At 30.1% G+C, this 25,376-nt stretch overlaps 1 protein-coding gene across 2 annotated transcripts in view; it reads right to left on the reverse strand.

Moving 5' to 3' along the window:
• The window catches only part of HCRTR2 (hypocretin receptor 2), a 112,297-nt gene that overhangs the window by 42,184 nt on the left and 44,737 nt on the right, over positions 1 to 25,376 (reverse strand). Inside the window, exon 1 of one of the 2 annotated variants that reach the window (XM_039853088.1) lies at positions 3,654 to 3,723. The exons of the other annotated variant lie outside the window; for it this stretch is intronic. Coding sequence (XP_039709022.1) covers positions 3,654 to 3,669 — 16 coding nt within the window. The 5' untranslated portion in view covers positions 3,670 to 3,723. Of the gene's footprint in view, positions 1 to 3,653; positions 3,724 to 25,376 lie in introns of those variants that run through there. 2 annotated transcript variants of the gene reach the window in all.

Raw genomic sequence — 25,376 nt, forward strand, 5'->3', positions numbered from 1 at the left:
ATGATAAAAAAATAGTGAGAAATTGAAAGGAAAAAGGAGTCACTGGTCTAAAGCAAGTTTGCAACTCAGCAGGGCAAATCACATTAGGTTTTAAGGTTTAAGAATAATTCTCTGTGTCTTGGTGCTCTGTTCTCCTAGCCCAGCAAGGTAGAGGACACGATCCCTCAGCCCTGGGTGGTGGGCTGCCGTCTGGAACCTGTAGGAAAATCCTTCCTTGATACTTCCTAACTTCTGATGATTTATCAGAAATCTTTGGTGTTCCTTGGCTTGCAGCTATATAATGTCAATCTCTGACTTCATCATCATATGGTGTTCTTCTGTGTTTTTATCTTCACATAATCAACTTTTTATAAAGGTACTAGCCCTATTGGATTAGAGGCACACTCTACTCCAGTATGACTTCATCTTAACTAATTACAGTTATAATGGCCCTATTTCTAAATAAGGTCATGTTCTGGAGTAGTGAGGGTTAAGACTTCATCATATTTTTGTGAAGACACAATTCAACCCATAAAAGTAGTCATTCAAATATTTAAATGCCACAGCTATGACCATTCCACAAACCTTTGATTACCCAGGCTAAATATCTCCCAAACTGTCATGTTCAACTGCAGAGTTTTGCATCCCATGTCACCCTGATCTCTTTATTGTGAACACATGCAAGATTATCAACAATGGCTCAAAATGAGCTATCTGTAACTGCACACACGTTTCTAGGTGTGATCTAACCAGAACTGCAAGGAACAGGATGATTGCTTTCATCGATATCTCTCTATTAAGACAACCTGAAATCTTGTTAGCTTTCTTATAAGCCAGGTCATACTTTTTTGGATCATATATGTATAGAATTACTAGAAATTTGTTCTCTTAAGTAGATATTTTTTTTACTTTTGAATCTTGGGGAGAAAATGGGGGAAAAAATCTATAAAAATATTTGGGCAATCGACGAAATCTGAATATGGACTTTATGCTATATAATATTACTGTGCTATTTAAAAATACCGTAAGTATGGTCTTCTGATTATGAACATTCAAATATGAAAAACTATGGCCATATCTATTTCCCTAGACTTTGCTTCTCTAGGCTAAAGAGAAGCAAATCCTCCATATCCTCCATAAATAAAGGCATGATTTTCCCTCTAATCACCCTAGCCATTTTATTGCGAAAATGCTGAAGATTACCAGTAGATATCTCTAAATGAGCTAGTGAGAACTTCACACACATCTTTTAGGGACCAGCTGCATATTTTCTAAATATGTGTCGAACAAATGTCCATTTGTTCATTCACCCATTCAAAGTTTTAACGGTACAAGGTGAACACCACTTTCAATAAATAAATATTTATGGCACTGATTTGCTCAGAAATTATAGTATGCTGCTACCATTGGTGTGATGCTTTTACCCAGAAGCTTCTTTAAAAAGAGAGAGAAAGCTTAGTTGCTTATCAATTATTTTCTTGGCTCATGATTCTCCATATACTACTTTCTGAGTAGCTTTGGTAGGACCCAATACATGAACTTGGTACTACTTTTAAAATTAGTTCCCTGGATGATCATAATATGCCAATATTAAAGTCCATTTATAATGAGTTTTCACTTAAAAGTTTGCCTTCATTAACCATGAACAAGGGAGGACTAGCTGATCACTAGTTGATAACAGAAGGCAAGAAGGGAGAGTCAATGTAACTCCAGCTCTAACGCAGACGTTATTGAAACAGATTTCTAAGCAGAAGTGCCAAAAAGCTAAAAATCTATTTCTTTCTCTCTCACTCCCTCATTTTGTTTATCCTCTCTTTTTCTTTAAGAATCTGATAATATGTATCTCCTGTCTTTTTTGTTCAGGATTGACAGATAAAAAAAGTGGCTCAAGATATATGAGAACATTTGTGGCTTGTGATGCAGAAGGATTTTAAAAATAATATATAGATATAGTCTTTAGAAATAACCTTAGCTATTCCCCTGTTATTGTATGGGCCAAAGGTTAAATTGACTTTCAAATGGGAAAAGAAAATATTAGTTTAAAAACACCTTTGACATTTTATTCTGTACTTATAATAAACTGGTTTTTGCTTTAATATCTATCACACCCTCATATGGAAAAAGTTACTTTCTCTCTCAAATCAATAATTATACTTGGAAAAATTTAAACCTAGACCTTATAAGATGATATACTGTCAATCTGTTGGTAATATGATGATTAAAAACATTCAAACTGCATAGACGAAATTGAATCTCTTATTAAACATACACTCTCTGAAATGTCAACCAATAATACATTTTATGATAACAGGAGGTAATTATGCATGGTATCTTGTATGTTACTGAGCATCTTGAAAAGATCTGTACTGAATATATCAATTTTATTTAAAGCATTTTCAAATTTATTTAATTTTTATAACATTAAAACAAAGTATAGATGTTATGCTAAGTGAAATTAGCCAGACAAAAAAGGATATTGATCATATGGTTCCACTTATATCAAGTACTTAGTTAAATTTATTAAAATGCAAAGTAGAATGGTAGTTGCCAGAAACTGAGAAAAAGGGAGAATGGGGTATTATTTTTTAAGGGGATCAGTTTCAATTTTACAAAATGAAAAAGTTCTGGAGATTGCCTTACAATGTTAATGTACTAATGCCATTGAACTATATGCTTAAAAGTAGTTAAAAGGGTGCATTTTAAGTTATGTGTATTTTGTCACAATTTAAAATTTCAATTAAAAAGGGGGCTATAAAATAGAAAATAAAATTTCGAATCATAATGATATCTCTCAATAGAGAATAGAAATAAAAACTTAAACACAGAATAAAAATTCCAGGGAGAAATCATAATCACTCATTTTATGCATTTTTTAAATTCACAAACAGCTAAAATAGTCAAAGAAAACACAATTATTAAAAAATACTGTAGTTCCACAATATTAATGGCAGTGTTAAAGATAGTAACCATATGATTTTCATATGCAATTTTGTTTGTAAAATCAAAGTATTATTTATAGTAGGTTATGATATTATAATTTATATAGCTTAATGAAAGGTTGTTCATTTCTCGTTTTTTTAATTTAATTTACAAATATATGTATATAAGTATATAAGATAATTCCTTGATTTATTATACATATTATACATATATATTATTTATTATACATATATAAAATGATATCATTTATTATACATATATAAAATGATAAACATGGCAGGAAACACTTTAGAAAAATGCTGTAGTTCCACCTTTTGCCACAAAGGGTCAGTGAAAGCCTTTGAAACTGCTTACCCTGCCATTTAAGGGAAGAGCTAAGCATTAAATTAATTGTAATATTCTTTATAACGTAGAAATGAATAGATTTGTTTCAAATAGGATTTTCTAAGCCAAAAAAGGTTTTTTAGAAAAACAAAATGGCCAACATCTCAGTTAAATACAAAAAAAAGGGTTAAAAGAAACAATTTTTCTAAATAAAAAAACTACAAATAAAGTAATTGTATACACATAGAAAATAGACTATAATTAACTCCTGTAAGGAAAGCAGATAGAAATGGAGTCATCCAGAATTATTGCAGAATGTAGATTTAAGAAGCAGGAAAATTGACTAGTAGTTCTAAAAGGGTATTACAAACTCTCCATGAAATCTTAAAGTGTTTTTCCCTTTTTCTCACCTTCTTTGCACCTCATCACTCTGGCATTGGTTTTCCTTCTTAGTGTTAGTTTTGCCTCCTTCTCTTTCTGGGCCAATATGCCAATAAACTGAGTTCAGTCTCCCATTCTCCTCTTCTCCACCTTGGCAAGGTTGTCTATAAATCTCTCTGTACGCAGAACAGCAGGCAAATGTGTCACTTCTTATTTTTTTATAAGTCTGACAGATGGGACACTGCCAAGAACCACATCTGTGATGTGAAATGTGCCACCCAAAGATTATCTAAGACTAATAGAAAGCAAAATTTTTTAAAAAGTTACTATATGTGCGCACACAACAATGTGTCTAAAATATCTTTCCACTTTGTTTCTTCTTTAGAGAGGAAAAATACAGAGGAAAGTAGGAAACTAGCGTTGACTTTTCACCTATTTTTGAGTGGCATGATTCTTCTCAGGGAAGGACTCAACCTCCTTGGCACCAAGGGTTCTACATAGGAAGGAGCTGCCAAAGACCAAAACAGCGCTGTTATTAATAGGTATTCCTAGGCTTTTAAGGCTGGCCTGTGGAGAAGGTTAAGGGTGTGGAAGACTCCAAGGTCTCAGCATCTGCAATTCTACTAATGGCTACATCTTGTAGTTCTGATTTCACTTCAATAAAATTTGTTTATAGGGAAAATACTAACTTCCTGGTTACACATGCCTTTTTACTCTTTACAGGTAAGCCACTACACGTACTTGTCCCCAGAGTAGCCTCTCAGAATTGCATCTGGATCTTTACCCTGTTCTCAGAGCTGTTCGGAGACCTATGGTCAGTCCTCATTATTGTTGCCTTTGCGCTAATTAACACACCCACAAGCAACTTCTGTTTATCTTACTGCTTGCAATGAACTTATTTTTTTGTTGTTGTTTTTTAAAGAAATGCTGTTTTCTTTTTCACCCCATATATATCTTCAATCCTTCTGTCTTTTACTTCCCCTGTTCTTGTGCTTTATTATTTATTCTCACAACTTCAACTCTCTTCTCTAGGAGACTAATTTCCAAATTATAACTCTATTCCATGGTTCTCTATTACCTTCCATATCAATATTTCTAAATATTTTTTTTTCCATCTTCTAGATGTTCCATCTTTACTTCACACTCAACACATAGATTGTAAAATGGGTATATACCATGTTAAACCATTTGGACATTGTCCTGCAGATTATAAAAAATCAGTGAAGGATTTTAAGCAAAGGAGTGACAGATTTTATTTCTATTTTCAAAGATGACTTGAGTGGAATGTGGATATTATATGTACTCTTAAATTGAAAGGAGAGGGACAAATTTTGAAAGAGTTTTCTAATTTCAAGGAAATAAGGTAGTGACAAAATAAAATAAAAATTTGAATGAATTCAAGCAATACAATGAGGTTAAAATATGAGGCTTTGGTGAGAGATTAGATACAAGGATGCAGGAATGGGAAGAATGAGAGTAATTACCAAGTACACTACTTGGCATTTGAGGGAAAACACTATGTTGCTCACTGACCTATGGAATAAGGAGAACGAGGTAGCTTCATTTGGAAGTAAGGTAGAAGATGGATAATTCTGTATTGTATACGTGAGTTTCAAATGCTCGTGATTTACCCCACTGTCAATATCAGTTTGTCATCTGGATTTATGGATCTATATTTCAGGAGACATATTTCAGTTACAAGTAAATATTTGGGGTTCATCAGAACAGAGATAGAGATTAAGCAGGAACTTGAGTGGTTTTAAAAAGGCAACATCTGGAGCTCAAAGTCTACCAACTAAGTAAACAATCCTGGTTTTCAGCTGAAACTCCAAAGGGTAAACTCTAGTAGGGATAAACCTGAAGGAGATAAGCTCTCCTAAAGAATGAAGCCCAGCTCCAAAAGCCTTCATAGACTGACTGGATAGAGGTTTTCTGTCCCAACAGATTTCCAAAGCAAAGGCAAATTCTCTGAGAAAGAAGATAACTATCTAGAACACCAAATAATTTCTATAAATACTCATCAGGCATACAAGATGGCAATAGCACATGACAAAAATTCACACACACACACACACACACACACACACACAAAATGAAGCTTTTAAAAACTTTTAAATAATTAGATCGATAAGTTTACTTATATAATATTATGTAAAATGTTAACAAATAATTGAAAAAATATTCAAAGAGAAATTGTAAAGCTTAAAAATTGTAAAATTAAAACTATGTTCATGAAATGCAACAGATGGATTTAACAGTAGATAGACAGAGCCATCTAGTAAAACTATCCAAACTAGTAGAAAAATATTCAAACTAAAATAGAGAAAAAAAGTTAAAAAATGCAGAACAGAATATAAATTATACATGGTGCAAATTCTAAATTATGTAATTAAATTCTCAATATGTGAGAAGAATAGAATGAAGAAGAAACAATATTTTAAAATACATTAGCCAAGAAGAGATACTATCCAATAATTAAAAAAAAAAAAAACTAATTAAAGGCATCTATCCACAGATTTCGGAAGTGCTACCTCTATCAATCAGGGTAAATATAAGAGAAATAGTTATATTACAGTAAAATGGTTGAAAACCAGTGAAAAAGAGAAAAATCCTAATTCGGGGAAAAATGCATCACTTTTAAGGAATCATAATGGAATTGTCAGCTAAATTTTCAAAAAAAAAGAAAAGTAAAAGGACTATAAAATAGCATCTTCCATGATGAAGGAAAGTAATAACAATCTAGAATTGTTTATTCAATGAAAATATACTTGATAAATGAAAGTGAATTAAAGATATTTTCAGACAAACAAAAGCTGAAAGAATTTGTCAACAACATCCCCAAACAAGGGAAAAACTAAGGGGAATTAAACAAACAAACAAAACGGTCAGTTGAAAATACGAAAATGTAGAAAGTAATGAAGAATAATGGCAAAGATAAACATGAAAAAAATATTAATTATATTTGACTGTATAGGCTAATAATAAATATCATTATCATGTTTATTAATATTTAATTAATAAGAGCAGAAAAAGAGGCAGGGGTAAGTGGACCTAAATAATGTTCCAAGTTTACTGCACTGTTCAGGGAGTGTTAAAAATACGAATTTATATTAAAATGTATTATCGATGACACATTTTGTCATCTATCGGGAAATCTCTGAAACAATATTAAGCGACCATATAACCAGTAAGCTAAAAATAAGAAAAATCATAATTTTTTTAAACATAAAAGGCAAAAAAACATATTGAACAAGTGAGAAAAAGAGAAAACAAATAGTAAGATGGTAATTTTAAGCCAAATAGACCAGTAATTACATTAACTGTAAAGGGACCTAAAACTCTAATTAAAAGACAAAGATTATCAGAGAGAATAAAAAGAAAACTTAACCATATGCTGCTTACAAGAAACACACCTTTAATAAAATGAAGCAATAAAATTCAAAGCACGAGGGTGGAGAATATCTTCCTTAAAATACTAATTTAAAAAGTGATGGTATAGCTAAATTAATTTTGGATAAGGTAGATTTTAAGGAAAGATGTATTACTAGAGATAAAGAGAAAAATGTTACAATGATAAAAAGATCAATCCATCAGAAAGATATAACGATTCCAATATCATAGCTTCAAAAAGTTATGAAGAAAAATATGATACAAAGTGGGACTCATACTTATTCTAAGTTTCTAATAGAATAAACAGACAACAAAATTCATTTCCTATTCATGTAAATAATAAATTTTACCTAATATTATCTGTAAATCATAATCTCATTCTACATCTATCTGAAACATTGTACCTCAAAATGAAGAACACACATTATTTTCGAGTGTAATAGTTGGATCAAAATTTACCATATTTGAAGATCTATAAAGTCTGAACAATCTTTAAAGTTGGAAATCATGAAAGATATCTTATTTAAACTTAGTAGAATTAAGATAAAATTCGTCAAAAAATTGGAAATGTTTGAATCTTAGGTAATGCACTTCTAAATAACACATGAAACATCGTCAGATTGCAATACAAAATAAAATACATTGAACTAAATAACAGTTAAAATACAAACTATCAAAATCCATGGACTGAAGCTAAAGTTATGCTCAAAAGGATATTAATAGCTTTGAATGAATACATTAGAAAATGAATGCTGAAAATCAGTGTTGTAAGTATCTAAAAAGTTTTTTAAAATAACAGAAAATTAAAACCACAAAAAGTTTTAAAAAATAAAAATAAAAATAAAGAATTGTGGAATAAATATGAAAGAACTAGGGCCCAAAAGCTGAAAGTTGGTTCTTTATGAAAACTAGTAAATTTTTAAATTCATAGCAAGAGAAATAAAAAACGATGAGATATCAAAAATATTAAAATCAGAAATTAAAAAATGGAACTTCATTACACATCTCATGAGCATTTATAAGAAGAATTTGTTATTAAATTAAAAAATAAATATAGTACATAATTTCCTTACAAATATAGCTTATTCACAACTGATATAAAGAAAAATAAAAATTGGAGATGCCTTATATATTCTAAAAATAGAATCTATAATTAGAAAAATAAAAAAACTTTCCACAATGAAAATCCAAGTCTATATGGCTTCACTGATGAATCTGTCAAAATATTAAAGGAAGAAATTAAATCTTTCAAAATATGCTACAAAAGTAAAGCAGGGCGCATGTGTCCCAATCTTTTATGATGCCAGGAAAAACCCTTGGTATCAAAGACCTGAAAAAGATATATCAGGAGAGAAAGTCATGAGCTTATGAACTTTTTTGAAAATAAATGCTAAAATCTTGAACAAAATATCAGCAAAACAAATATAGTGATATGTATCAGAATAAACCGTCACTACCAATTAGAGGCCTATTTCAGAAATATAAATTCTTTTCAACATACAAAAATCACTCAATGTAGTTCACAATACTAACAGAAAAAAATGCACAAAATTTATATGAATTCGTAATGCAGGAAAATGATATAATTCAGTATCTAATAATAAATAAATTCTTAGCACATTAGGAATAGGACTCTTCTTTAATCTGAAAGATATGAAAAATATAACAAAAAGTTTACTAATTCTCAATTTTCTCCCCCAAAGATCAGGAATGAGTAAATGATTTCTCCCAAAGCTCCTTTCTATTCAACATTCTGCTGAAGCCAATGCAATAAAGTAATAAAAATAAATAACAGTCATGAAGGTTAGAAAAGATGCAATAGATCTATCACTATTCACAGAAGGCATAATTTTGTAAGTAAAAGTGTGGAAGAATCTCCAAATAAACTATTAATCTTACTAAATGAATTTATCACATTAGTCATATATAAAGTAATATCAATATATAAAATATACAAAATTAATATACGAAATATATAATATAGAAAGAAATAAATTGTTTCTATAAACCAATAAATAACTAGAAAATGCAGTTTAAAAAGATGATACCATTTATAATAGCATTAATAATATTGAATATCTAGAAAAAGTTTAATGAGAAATGCAAACAACTTCTACACAGAAAATATGAGGGTATTGAAAAACAACCTACATAAATGGAGGGATAAACCATATTCATGGAGTAGGAGATGAATATTATAAGGATTATAATTGTAAATTTTCTCTAAAATTGTTGTATAGATTCAATGTATTCCCAATCAAAATCTCAGCTTTTTTCGGTGAAGATTGATAAACTGCTTTTAAAATTTATATGAAAATGCAATGGGCCCAAAATAGCCAAGATAATATTAAAGAAGAATAAATATAAATGATTTACATTTATCAATGATCAAATCTTATTATAAAGCTTCAGGAAACAAAATAGTGCAGTATCATTACAGGGTAGAAAAATAGATTGAGGGAACAGAATCAAAGGCTGAGAAACACACCGACACATATATGGACTTGATGTATGACAAAAGTGCCCCACTGCATTAAGAAAAAAGTTCCTTCTCTATAAACAGTGCTGAGTAATTTGAAATCTATACAGAAAAAGTGAAATTTGATTTCTATATCACACCATATACAAATGTCAATTCCAACTTATTTAAAGACTAAATATGAAAGATAAATGTCCCATCATTTTGACCTTGGGGTAGATAAGCATTTCTTGAACAGATTTTCTCAAAAATATTAGACGGAGACAGATGGATAAAGCAGTGGTATATATATACAATGGAATATTACTTGGCCACAAAAAAAAAAAGTGAAATCTCACTATTTGCAACAACATAGATGGACCTAGAGGGTATTATGGTAAATGAAAGTCAGACAGAGAAAAAAATAATGTTTAATTTCACTTGTACATGAAATCTAAAAAAAACAAAATAAATGAAAAAAACAAAACAGAAACTAACTCATAGATACAGAGAAAATGATGATTGCCAGATAGATGGGAGTGGGTGGGTGGGTGAAAAGGTGAAAAGGATTCAGAAGTACAAACTGCCAGCTAAAAAATTAGTCATTGGGGTGTAAAATACCACATAGGGAATATAGTCTATAATGTTGTAATAACCACGTGTGGCGCCTGATGGGTAGTAGACTTCATGTGGTGATCATAAAGTACAAAAATGTCTACTCACTATGTTGTATATATGAAACTAATATAATATTATATGTCATCTATAATTTAAAATAAAATTTAAAAACTATTAAAAATAAATAAAAATGTGACAAATAAAATAACTCTAAAATTAAGATATATCAAAAGTATTAGAATACATGCCACAGACTGAGAGAAGATATTTTCAATGTATATATTTGAAAAAGGTCAATTTGCATAATTATCTCTTATAGTAATGGGCTTTGTTGTTGCTATTTTCTTGCTATTGCTATTAATATGCATTTCATCGAAGAATCACATGTACAAAAGTGTATGAATCAGAAGTATATCACTAGACAAAGTATACAGACCCTTGTAACTAGAGCAAGAAATAGAATATAATAAGAACACCAGAAGCTCTCATATTTTTTTCTCCACCAACATGTACCCTGCAACCAAAAGGAAACTTGTATCGTGATTTTTAACACCATAGACTAATTTTTACCTATTCTTTATTTAGGTAGAATTGAAAGGCATGGTATTTTGTTTCTGACTTCTTTCACTTACCATTATGTTTGCAAGATCATCCATATTGTATGTGTAGCTATAGTTCTATCATTTTCCTTGTTGTATAGTATTTTAATGTGTACATAGTTTGTCATTTATCTACTATTGATGGACATTTTAGTTGGTTCTATTTCAGGACTATTGTAAATAAAGCTGCTATTAACATTCTTGTATATGCCTTTTGGCAGACATATGTATAGATTTCTATTAGTTATATACCTAAGAGTGAAATTGCTATCATATCATAGAATATACATATGACCACCATTTCTACATAATTGTCAGAGTTTTCCAAAATGCTGTTGCAGTATCAGTTTTTACTCTCACTAACAAATGCGAGTATCCCAGTTGCTCTGTACTTTTACTAACACTGGGTACTGTCTTTTTTCATGTTTGATTCAAGTGTAATACATTTTTTATGTTTATTGGCTATTTGGAAATGAAAGCGAATATTCCTCTTTAGGACTTTCGTTATCTTAGAGAATTATTAAAATTTTATGAGCTAAATTGATGGCTACTGTAGATATGATTTCCTTTATGATTAAGATGATAGTTCCGTGACATAAATCTAGATTTGTTTTAAAACAAGTATCCTTCAAAGTGTTCTAGCCATTTCTCTCCATTCTTTCTACAGCAGTTTTCCAACTTCTATATTTTTACTAATATAGTTTATATTTATTGAAATTGTGTCACTTTAAATATACATATATATTATTTAGAAAAAATATATATTTTTCCTAAAGTTAGAGCCTTTATTCTGAATATAGTAAATGTCCAGTAAATGGTTGCTTGATTGTATGAGGTTTGCTTGATGAACATAAGTGAATCTGCTACTTATTACTACATGCTTAACTTGATTCAGTTATTGCAACTATATTCAGAAGTAACACGTGAAATATGATTTAAAATTACTTAGTAAAGTTAAGCTTGTAGTAATGAGTAACAGATTCACTTATGCTCATTAAAAATAAATTATTCTAAAATAGAAATCAGTATGGTTTGTAGCAGAAATTTGACTTTTCATAATTATAATGTATGCCAAGGCAGAAAGGTTGCCTTCAGTCTCTAGCTTAGGTGCAAACACATTTAATGTGGTCCATTCTATCATCTAAAAGGTCGTTCTGTTGTTTTTAGTCTCCATCTAAGACACTCTCAGACACTACTTCAGGGATTTATGTGAGCAAAATGATCTAAAGTGCCAAAATAGAAGCAGATACTATGATTTACCTATAGTAAAGAATTTCATTTTCTCTAGGAGCAATAGTCATGATAAATTCTCTAATGGAAAAGACAAAATCACAATTATGAAAATTTCATGCAATCGGGCAATCACTCGGCAACCATCTATTGGATCTACTACATTCAAGAAAAGTGAAGTACATTTCATAGAGCCACCTGGGAGATAAAGATGAAATTTTGAAAATTAATAAAGCCGTTGTTAAAAAATGGGTTATTATACAATATTATCAAACTTCATTTGAATTTCATAATCTTGGAAAAGATTAATGTTAATAATATTTGGGGAAGGGGCAAATAGTCTGTCCTTCTACTTTTCTTGGATCATAAAACATTCAATTCTCCAAATAACTGTTGAGTCTGGAGTATTATAAAAATATTGTTTTCTGAAAGAATATAATAAAAAGAAGAGAACTTAGTTTTTAAATAATCAAATAGTTTATATTATAATTATTCTCTTCAAACAAAAATGGATTCTATAGGGGTAAATATTATACATTTTGGAGTTTAAAAACCTAATTAAAATTCCAACTTCAATATCATTTAAACTTGAGCGAGTTACCTAACCTCTCTGTGCATCAGTTTTGACATGTATATGATTGAGATACCTGCAATATTATTGTAATGGCTGTGTGTAGTAAGAGATGAGCTCTAGAGTAATCAGGGGGATCACTTTATAAATTATATAAATGTCTAACCATTGTACTAGATACCTGAAACTAATATAAAATAATTTTTAAAATGCAAAAAAATAAAATAAAATTAAGATACCTATACCTATTTCCTAGAATTGTTTTAATGAACAAAAAAGCACCTGGTACAGAGCTTGCAACATGAATATACAATAGAGTTCCACTAAAAAAATATATTTTCAACAGAGTGAAACGTAATAGAATTCTCCACAAGTTACCTTTGTCATCTGAAAACAAAGGCTTTTAGCACTGGCTATTTTTAAAATTTCACTTAGCTTCTGATCTTTATTCAATAGTTAAAATTTGACTTCAATCAGTGATCAATAAACATTTCATAGTTTTAGGGCTTGCACTGAGTAAAGTAACATCTTTCTAGACAGCATGTCAGAGAAAGTGAGAGTTTTTAAAATTTCAACTCAATGGAAGGAGAGAAAACAAAACAAAAAAAAATGAATGTCCACCTGGCTCTTCTGGGCAACAAGCGCAATGGCATAAATGGCCGCAGCTGTTCAAAATTCACATCTCATGGATTGTCAGAACTCCCAAGAAAATAGAAATTGTGTGGTGCATTTTAACAAGTGAATATGTAAAGATTGTATTAATTAATTGTCCATTTGACTAAGTAATATTCATACCCCAGTGAATGGGTATGAAAGTGAATTACATGCAAATGAATGTAAATAGTTGCACATTGACAAAGAGAAGATGCTTTTTGAAGCAACTATTAGTATTGTTAAGTTTTAATTACATGCTGAAGCCAAATGTTTCTGTTAGAATAAATCTTGGAAATAAAAAAAAAAGGAAATAATTTGATATACAAAATTATGTTTAGAAAAATGGGTTAGGACACATCTGTTCTGTAGAAGACGGTGGACAATTAAAAGAGATGGAGAAATTAATCACAGCAGGAAGAGCAAGGTGGAGGTGAGGAGATTATAAATTTCAGTTTGGACATATTATATTTGAGGTGCCTAAGGAATATACATCAGGAAATGTGCTGTGCTGTACTTAAATTTAGAGAAACAAAAATAAAATACATGATTGAAGATACTTGCCTAGGATGATAGCATTTATTAAAGGGAAGGCTTGTCAAAATAGCCCATGTTGGCTTGTCTTTAATTTGTCATTTCACAACCTCATAATCTGGCAAGACTTGACAATCTTTTTTCCTTTAATGGCTGAGTTAATTGCTTTTTCTTCTTTTTCTTTTATATTTTTTGGTCATATAATACTTTATAATAACTGAACCTGCCATATTAAAGAGTCATACATTTCTAATTTGAAAAGACACAAAATAGACATTTGTTTTTACAAATCATTGCTTCCTTTCCTTAAAAATAATTGTTAAGTACCATAGTTTAAATTAGAAATCAACAACCCTGAAACTTTGATTGTTAAAGTGGATGTTCCTTTTTAATTCTTTTCACTGCGAAAACAAAGAGAATGATCTACTGTACAATTTTATATATTTTATTATTGCTTCTCTTCTTAAAAGAGAGTATTCTCTCTACACATTTAATTTTGTTCCAGTAACAAAAAAAAATAATGACTATTAAAATTTTTGCTAGTCAAAATTAAAAAAAAATCAATAGAACGTCTAAATCTATGTCTATTATGAAAAAATAAAGAATTGTTATTTATAAATATTATGCATTTTGCTTACTTACTGAAATGTGTATAGATAACCAGTATAAGTAGAATATTTATTGGACCATGTTTTTCAGGAAAAAAAAAACAACAACATCTGCGTTTTCTCTTGGTTCTTACTTATACCACATCTCTGAAAGACACTCCATTCTGGAAGTAGCATGGGAAAGAGCCTATGGGCACAGAGGTTCCGGAGTTATGGAAAGTAACAATTACCTGGGCTAATCATAGAAAATATTAAATTACCTAATCTTCTTAACTGACTCACAGCCCTCAATAAAGGATTTTGTACGGAGGTGAAGTGAATTCTGTCATTCCAGGAATACATGCTAGAGTTGGGGTAAAGGGTGTGTGGTTGGTTCTGAAGTAGGGAAAGCACAGTGGATGGGCCTTTGTCTTGTTGGCTAGAAATGAACTATAAAGGAAGTCTTCAAAGTGTTTCTTTGGGTAATGACACTCAGATGACTGAGGCACATTTGAGTTTTTGCCTGAATTCTTATTCATAAATTAATTTTTTCAACACATATTTATTAAAGATAATATTTTAGTTTGCAAAAACAACTTACATATGTTTTAACATATGATTGTTTAGCTTGAGCAAAACACAAAATTATGTACTTTGTTTTGGATTTTTAAAATCCGTTTCCAAGTATACGTGTATCCATTCATATTAAGCGTAAATTTATATAGTAACTAATATATGCCATTATGCTATGCATTGCTTTGCTAAGTTATGGTAACAATGTTCTGATTGTATTTCTTTGATATTCCCCCCAACATCTTGGGATACATATTCAGAAAAAATAATATGTTTTCTCTCATTCACTTTTATTTAAAATCATGCATAAACTCATCTTTTTTTAAATTTTATTATATATTTTGGAAAAATTCTTGAAGTTTCTGGATCAGGGGATTACTGTAGCTGGTCTATGAACTGTACTTTGAGTAATGTGGCTCTAAGAATACTATTATCTCAAGCTTTTTCTTATTGTTATTGTTATTATTATAACATTACTAGAGATATTGCAAATACCACATATAAAAACCATTTAATAAGCTTATGGTCATTGGTCAAATCTTAGTAGTTTATTATATCTAGACTCTACTGCAGAATTTTAAATGGAATGGGGAGAACTTGAAAGTCATTTTAGAAAAAAGAAAGTCGTTTTAGAAATAAGAAACACTGAATTGTTTAATCTAAAAAGGTTTAAGAATATAAGAGAACTTATTGTCTTAGAAAGTTGTTTCCACTTGAGACAGCAAGTTGAATGAGACCTTGGCAAAAAAATGGAATGTAGATGAGATCTCAGAGACTATCTTAATGCTATAAAAGATTGGGACATATTATTGGAAAAAATTTGTTTCACTTATAATGTCTATCGACATTATAACTAGTAGTTTACTTTAGAAACCATGTGGTTCCTATGAGAAAAAATGGATGTAATGAATATTATGGCCATGACTTCTCAACAGTCACAGACTACTATATGCAGAAAGTCTTATATTTCAATATACATTTCAAGTTAAAGATGTTATGAAACAGCATCACAAACTGAATTCATGTGCTCAGGGTGGCCAAACCCTACAATGTAATGTTATGTATTCAATTTTTACATTTTTATTTTTGCTTATTAAACTCTCTTATTTCCAAATTGGAAGTAAAAATTCTTTGTTCTCCAGGTTTTAACTTCCTTCTTCAAACTTTTACATACAAATTTCAAACCTTTACTCTGTCCTCATTCTGCTTGACTTATTTTCCCCTAGTCCTATCGTTATTCATGTTATGATATGAGTCCACGTGCTCTTTCCGCTGTGCTTCTGTTATTCATCACTGTCCTAGTAATCTTCTTACTACTTCAAGCATGACTTCTGCTTTTGTTCTGAGTCTTAACTCACTCCTCCGTCACTATCTGTTTTCACTACAGTGCCGTAGGTCCAAACAAGCTAATCTACTGCATCATCTTTCAGATTCTAACCAGTGCCTAAATAATCTCCTGTCTTTCAACTGTCAAGTTACTATTTATTTGGCTAAATAATAATTGTTATGCCCATCTTTATATGTCTTATCTGAACTCTCTGTCCCAGGATGTTGATAATTCATTATATAGATTTTTCTACATTTCTAAATCTCAATTCATTTTTAGTTTAATTCCATTTATCTTTCCTTTCCCTCCTTTCCTTGTTCACAATAGAAATTGACTGTTCATTCTTAATTATCCTCATTCTCCCCACCAAGTGTAACCAAGAGTATCTACTTTGAATCAAGTAGATTCACTATAGGAAAACTAGAGATGCATATGATGCAGTACCTGTCCTCAGAACAACATGGTTTTCATGAGAATAGAAAATAATTATAGGAACATACAAGGATGGTCAATAGTCAAATATTTAGTTCTGTGTGATTGACTAGGTATATCATACACTATAGTTTTCTACATTGTATCAAATTCCCTATTCAAACACATATCTTAAAACATTAATTATTTCCATGTTACAGAAAATTAAAATGAGTTTTTATGCATGTGTGCATGTTCGTGCATACACATATACACACACACATTGAAAAGATATGGAAGAGCAACTGGAGTCGGACAGAATTGGATTCCAATTCAGATTCCAATTTGTAACAGCTCTGTGACTCTGGTCAGCCTATTTCAATGGTCTAAAACTAATGGGGGCACTAATTTCTATCCCGTGGAATTAATGTAAAAATTACTTGAAATAACACATTTTGATATCTCCATGCTTAACTCTCAGTTAAAAATCAACAAATATTTGCTAACTGAGTTTGTGTCAATGACTTATTACTAATATATAACCTTGGCTAGTAAGTTAAACCGCTCTTAAACTCCATCTGTAACATCAGAATAAAAACAGTACTAAACTAGTAGAAAACTCTAAACTCTAAGAGAGAATATCCTAGTAATAATAAAAGCTTTGCATCTAATAGAAATACTCAATAAGCATCAATTATAATTATTATTAGATTATGCTGATTTCCCTTGTTTGACATCACTCATATTTTAAAAATTAAATTCTATCACTTTTATAAAATAGATGCATGAAATTTGCAATAGGAAAAGTTATGTTTTTAATGAAAAAAAAAAAAGCTTCAGTAATCTCCACATCTTGTTTTCATGAGTTATTTGATATTACAAAAAATTTGGGGGGATTTGCTATCACTCCATAGCTCATTTAGCTCAGAAATTGAACAGAAGTACAGTGAATTCAGGTGTTCTTATACTCCTCTTATGTCATAAAGGTTTTTTTTCTTTTAGATTCCATTCTTAACAAATAGCACTTTAGAGCACTTTAATTCATTTTTCATTTAACATGGGTTTAATGAAGCAATTAAGACATAGAGGGAAAAAGAAAAAGGAGGAGAACAAGAAAGGAGAAAATTAAGAAAACAGAGAAGGCAGGAGGATCAGCACACTCTAAAGATATATGAACTGGAGACATTTGATAAGTACTGCTCTTGTAAATCTCCCAAGGATTCTACGACCCAGTGCCCCTGAACTTAAAACCATCTTGTTTACTCCTCCCATTATACATTGATGGTCAGTTAGGGAAGAAGCATAAAATAGCCAGCTTGTCTTTCTTTCAGTGCTAGGAGCAAATGAAAATACTTTGTCAATGATAAGCATATGAAGTAGGGCTTATTTTTAATATTTCAAGTCAATGATAAGCATATGAAGTAGGGCTTATTTTAAATATTTCAAGTACATAGTACATAGTACATTATACTTTGTCAATGATAAGCATATGAAGTAGGGCTTATTTTAAATATTTCAAGTACATAGACCCTTACATAAGGCAAAGACTGTCAGGCATTTAACAGGGGTTATATTTAAAATAAGTTATACTTAACAGAAATTACACTTTTAGTTTCTGTTGGTTAAGACAATGTTGCAATTTGATTATAGCGAAATGTTTAAATGTATTTTCAGTTTATTAATTACATCATCATTTTTCATACATCTAAAACATATAAGTATATGGAATAATAATACAATGTTGACATTACCAGGTACTTGAACATCGTTGAATGAATAAATGGGAGTGACTGAGTTGTGTTCACATTTTTATTATCTATGTCTTGCACATGTTCTAGAACATATTATAATAGAAACTTTCAAGAAGCATTTGATGAGTTATTTATTTTTGCCTACACAAACCATCTTTGCAACAACTCATATGGTTTTGGTCACCATTTGGTGAAGGCTCTACCACTATTCTGGATTATGGTCAATAATTCAACTGATAGGAGTTTGGAAATGAGAATGAGAACATATTTTGTTAAAAATGTTTCAGGCTAAAAACATAACTATGAAGATAAAAGACCATATGCGCCATTTGTAAAGTCAGGTTTCTGTCTGCATATTTGTATGATAAACACTTAGAGACAAACACTTAAGTGAATGTAGACCAATACACTATAAATAATTTTCACATCCTAATTTCTAACTTCCTTTTATCTACATTAATGTTTAGAAAATAAAATTATTTAGGAAAATAAAACATTTTAAATTGACTTTAAATTAAATCTAAAGAATATACATGAGATATCTCTAAATCTGAAAAGATACCTCATCCTCTAAATAGAGGATAAATACACATCTGAAAAAGTGTCAGCAACTCTCTAAAATGTGAGTTGCAGAAAATGCACCCTCTTGGAAAAATGCATGTTTAATTCTTAGCAGGTAGAGAGCTGGCTTATAGGTTTACTGTTATGAATGGAGATAAATATGAGTAATTTCCTCCTTATTGATAATGAACAAAATTATTCTAAAATGATCAATTAGGTAAAAGCAAATATATGATGTATGTGAATTAAGAGTGATTACATTTTATGCCAGGTGAACTATCCGTTTTTCTTCAGCTTTCTTTATGATGGCCAGATTTTTAATTGAACCTATAGTTAATCTGAAATTTAGAGGGGTTGCACATCAGATAGAAATTTGAAAATTATAGCATAAAAAGTATTCAAGTGATAAAAGATCAACAGGTAACAACCTTAGAATTGTTTAGAAATCTGAGTTAACAAAAGTAACAACATAATGACAAATAAATAGTCAAAAAAAAATTTCCTCTGATCCCTATCAATTAAAAATAATTTTGCAAGTATAGTTTCTAAAAGTTAATTAAGATCAAAGAACACCAAAGAGAGGGACTGTATCCCATTTAATAGTATAAAAATTCCTTCAGGAAATTCCATAAGTGATGCTGTATTTTTAAAGGATATTGATAATTCAGAGAAGGCAGAAAGGAGAAATGAGCAAGGGCCTATTCACCAAAGCAACCAGATGGACTATTTTCACAAATTGACCAAATCTACTAATTGCTTGTCATCACATAGATACAGCTGAAAGAATTCCAATTGCTACTGGAGAGTTTAACAAAATATCAAATATTGTGTCAATAATTTAGGTAAATTAATTAGCAGTTCAGAAAAAAATGGGAAATTAGAAGAAAAAGTGTCATTAGAAAAAAAATACTTTATATACTGCTTCAGTAAAAATTCACTAAAATGACAATACAGATATATTGGCAAAGTAAGTAGATTCTACTATTTTTTTAAAGCAACATCTTACATGAACTCAAGTTACTACGAATGCATTTGGCAAATTCTTTAGCAACTAGTTCTTTTTTTTATTGCAGTAAAAAAATATGTAAATCTATCCTCTTGACAAAATTTAATGTACAGCAGAGTATTGTTAACTCTATACCTATGGCTACACAGCAGATATCTAGAATTTTTTTCATATTCATGACAAAAACTCTATACCCACTGAACAGAAAATATCATTCTCCCCTACCCCCAGCCCTGGCAACCACCATTCTTCTTTTCGATTCTATGAGTTTACTTAAAAAACCTCATATAAGTGGAATAAAGCAATATTTGTTCTTCTGTGGTAGGATTATTTCATTTAGCATAATGTCCTCAAAGTTCACCCATGCTGTAGCATATAATTTATGTAAGGTTAAATAATATTCCATTAAGGTACATACCATGTTTTCTTTTTTTTATTAAAAATTATTGGGGATGACATTAACAAAAATAAGTTTCAAGCGTATCATTCAACAGAAAGTCATACGCATATTGCATTGTGTGTTCACCACCTGGAGTTAGATTTTCTTCCATCATCCAAAATTTGATGCTTTTTACCCCTGTCTACCTTTTCTTCATCCATTTATCTACTGAAACTTAAATTGTTTCTTGATTACTGAGAATAATGCTTAGAATATTGAGAATAATGCTATAATGAACATGGCAATCCAAATATCTCTTCTAGATCTTGTTTTCAATTCTATTGAATACCCAGAATTGGGTTTTTGGATAATATAATTCTACTTTTAATTTTATGGAGAACCTTCATACTATTTTCTATAGCACCTGCACCATTTTGCACTCCCACCAATGGTGCATAAGGGTGCCAATTAACCCACAACCTTGCTAACACTAGTTATTTTCTGCTTTATGTTTGTTTGCTTGTTTTGATGATGGTCATTTAAATAGGTTTTGATTTGCATTTTTATGATAATTAATGATGTTGAATATCTTTTCATGTATCTGTTGCCTGATCATATGACTTCTTTGGAAAAACATGTAAAGTCTTTTGCCCATTTTTTAATTGAATTCTAGTTTGTTTGCTACTGACTTATAGGAGTCTCTTATATTTTGGATTTTAACCCTTATCAGATACAGAATAGGCATACTGTAGGTTACCTTTATTAAAAAAAAAAAAAAGTTTTTTTTTGTTTTTTGTTTTTTTTTAGAATAAGATTTGCAACAAAGTTGAGAGGAGGGTACAGAGATTTCCCATATATGCCTGCCCTGCCACACACGTAGCCCTGCCTCCTGCCCCATTATCAACATTATTCACCAGAATGGTAAAATTTTACCTAGGATGAACCTATATTGACACATCACAATCACCCGAAATTCGTAGTTTACTTTAAGGTTCACTCTTGGCACATACATTCTATGGCTTTGGACAAAAGTATAATGACTTGTATCCATTATTATACAATCATACAGACTATTTTTACTGCCCTAAAAATACACTGTACTCCACCTGTTCATCTCTCCCCTGGCACACTTCTGGAAACCACCAATCTTTTTGATGTCTCCAAAGTTTTGCCTTTTCCAGAATATCATATTATTGGAATTATAGTATTTTTACATCTTAGATTGGCTTCTTTTACTTAGGAATATGCATTTAAATTTCTTCTATGTCTTTTCATGGCTGGATAGCTCTTTTTTTTTTTTTAATGCTGAATAAGATTCAATTGTATAGATATACCAGTTTATTCATCTGCTAAAGAACTTTTGGGCTACTTTCAAGTTTGGGCAATAATGTAAAGCACTATAAATACCCATGTACAGGTGTTTGTATGGACATAGTTTCAACTCCTTTGAGTAACTACCAAGGAGTGAGATTGCTATATATATGGTGGGACTTTGTTTAGTTTTGTAAGAAACTGCCAAACTATTCCAAATGGCTGTACCATTTTACATTCCAAGCAACAATGCATAAAAGTTCCTGTTACTCCACATCCTCACCGGATTTTGGTGTTATCAGTATTCTAATTTGGGGGCATTCTATTGGTATGGAGTGATATCTCATTGTTGTTTTGTTTTATATGATGCATATTTTCTTTTTATATGCTTTTGTTGCCAGTAAAATGCTGTTTTGATAACTGTAGATTTGTAATGGGTTTGAAGTGGAGACATGTGACTTTTTCTTCTTTCTTAAGATTGTTTAGGTTGGCTAGGGTATTTTTTTGTATGCATTTTAGAATTTTTTAATTTTTCTGCAAAAAAAATGCCATTGAGATTTTAATAGGAATTTCACTGAATCTGTAGATCACTTTGGGTGGTATGGGCATGTTAACAATATTAAGTTTTCTGCCACATGAACAAGGTTGTCTTTCAATTTTTTTGTTTCTGCTTTGATTTCTTTCCTCAGTGTGTGTTGTTTTCAATGTGCAGGTCTTTTGTCTCCTTAATTTTATTCCTAAGTACTTCATCATGTTTGATGTTACTGTAAATGAGATTGCTTTCTGAATTTCCTTTCTGGAATGTTTTTTGTTAGTGTATACAAATGCAACTGATTTTTAGACATTGATTTTATATTCTGCACATATGATGAATTCTTCTTCCTGTAATTTGTCATAACTTATTGTTTATATTATTTAGTCTAACAAGGTTTTATTGGTGAAATATTAGTGTTCTCTACATATAGATTATGTCATCTGTGAACAGATAATTTTACTTCTTTTCTTTCAATTTGGATGCCTTTTATTTCTTTCACTTGCCTAATTGCTATAGCCAGTACTTTCAGTTTAATTGAAATTAGAGTAGGCATCCTTGCTTTGTCTTTGATCTTAGAAGAAAAGCTTTCACTTTTTCACCATGAGTATGATGTTAACTATGAAATTTTCAAATATAACCTCATTATGTTGAGGTAACTTTTTTTATTAATAATTTTTAAGTATTTTTATTACAAAAGAGAGTCAATATTAATAAATTATTTTCTGCAACAATTGAGATTATTTGATTTTTATTCTTTATTCAGTTAATGTGGTATTCACATTGATTTACATGTTGAAACATCCTTGCATTTCAGAGACAAATCTCAGTTACACTGTATGATTTTTTTAATGTGCTGTTAAATTTAAATTTCGTTTGTTAATGTTTTGTTGATAATTTTTACATCTATATTCATCAGAGATACTGGTCTATGGTTTTATTTCTTATAGCATCTTTGTCTTGGTTTAGTATCAGAGTAATGTTGGCCTCATAAAGTTTGGAAGTGTTCTATTCAATTTTTTGAAAGAGTTTGATAAAGGATTGGCATTGATTATTCTTTAAATGCTTCGCAGAATTATCCAGTGAAGGCATCTGGTCCTGGTTTCTTTGTTGGAAGGATTTGATTACTGATTTAATCTCCTTAGCTGTTACTGGTCTGTTCAAGTTTTCTATTTCTTCATTATTTGGTCTTTTAGGTATGTTTCTAGAAATTTACTATTTCTTCTAGGGTATCCTATTTTTGGTGGATATTTGCTCATAGTAGTCTCTTATCCTTTTTATTTCTGCCACAGCAATTGTAACGTCTCCTTTTTTATTTCTTATTTATTTGAGTTCTCTCTTTCTTTTCTTTGTCTAGAGAAAAGTTTGGCAATTTTATTGATATTTAAAAAAATACTCAGTTGTGTTGATTTTTTAAATTGTTTATGTATTCTGTATTTCATTTATTTCTGTCTAATATTTATTATTTCTTCCTTCTGGTAACTTTGAGATTAGTTTGTTCTTTTGTTCTAGCAACTTGAGGTATAAAGTTATGTTGTTTATTAAAGGTCTTTTTTCTTTTTTAATGTAGGTATTTAACACTATAAAATTCCCTCAGTACTGATTTTGCTTGATTCTATGGTTTTAGGTTTGTTGTGTTATAACTTTGATTTGTCTCAATCTATTTTCTAATTTTCCTTTTGACTCCTTTGACCTTTTGGTTGTTCTAGAGTATTTTGTTAATTTCTACATGGTTTTTTCAGTTTTCCTTTGGCTGTTGATTTCTAGTTTTATTCCATCATGGTATGACTTCAATCTTTAAAAAAATTTTAAAGACTTTTTTTTATCTAACATGTAATCTCTCCTGGAGAATGTTCCATGTGTGCTTGGAAAGAATATGTATTCCCTTACTGTTGAGAGAATTGTTCTGTTATATATGTTAGGTTCATTTGATCTACATTGTTGTTCAAATCTTGTGTTTCATTATTAATCTTCTGTATGGATGTTCTATCCATTATTGAAATTCAGATATTGAAATATCTTACTATTATTATATTGCCATTTATTTCTCTATTTATGTCTGTCATTTTTTGATTAAGATATTTTTGTGCTCTGATGTTGTTTGCATACATACATTAACATATTTATATTTATTTATTTATTTATGGTCCATTGATCCCTTTATAATTATATAATGTCCTTTATCTTTTGTGATAGTTTTGAATTATAGCCTATTTTGTCACGAAAGAGAGTCAATAATATAAGTATAGCCACTAGGCTTTCTCTGAATTACTATTTGTGTGTAATATCTATTTCTATCACTTCACTTTCAATATATATATATGTCTTTAAATCTAAAATGAGTCTCTTTTAGGAATCGTATAGTTGGATCTTGATTTTTTTTTTAATCTATTCAACTATTCTATGTCTTTTTATTGCACAGTTTAGTTCATTTACATTTAAACTAATTAGTTAATTAGGAAAGTACTACTGCTATTTTGTTCATCTTTTTTTATCTTGTAGCACTTTTTGTCCCTCTTGTCCTCTCATTTACTTCCTTTGTGATTTGTAAATTTTTTTATGTAGTGATATACTTTGATTCCTTTTTGTTTTTCTCTTGTATATCTTCTATAGGTATTTTCTTTGTGGTTACCATGGGGCTTACATAAAATAGCTTATAGTTATAAAAGTTGATTTTAAGATGACAGAAACTTAACTTCAATTGCATACAAAAACTGTACAGTTTTTTCTCTCCCACACATGTTTATGTTATTGATGTTATAATTTCCATATTTTTAAATTATGTATCAATAACATATTTTATAGTTATATTTATTCTTAATACTTGTCTTTTAACTTATAATAGAATTAAAATGACTTATAAAGCACCATTACAATATTATAATAATCATTATTTGTTTATATATTTACCTTTACTAGTGAGTTTTATATTTTCATGTGATTTGTCCTTAAATTTCAACTTACAGAACTCCTATTAGCATCTTTTGTAAGGCAAGTCTAATGATGATGATTTCTCTTAGCTTTCATTCCTCTGGGAAAGTCTTTACCTCTCCTTCATTTTGAAAGAGAGTTTTGTCAATTACAGTATTTTTGAAGCAGAGGTGGGTTAGTTTTTTTTCAATACTTTGAATATATTATTACACTCTCTTCTAGTCTGCAAGATTTCTGCTGAGAAATCCACCAGTGGTCTTATGGAGGCTCCCTTGTACATGATGAATTGCTTTTTTTTCAAGACCTTTTCAAAACTCTTTGTTTTGACTTTT

This window comes from Pteropus medius, unplaced genomic scaffold (genome assembly GCF_902729225.1).
Source record: "Pteropus medius unplaced genomic scaffold, Ma_sr-lr_union100, whole genome shotgun sequence".
In the NCBI taxonomy this organism is placed as follows: Eukaryota; Metazoa; Chordata; class Mammalia; order Chiroptera; family Pteropodidae; genus Pteropus; species Pteropus medius.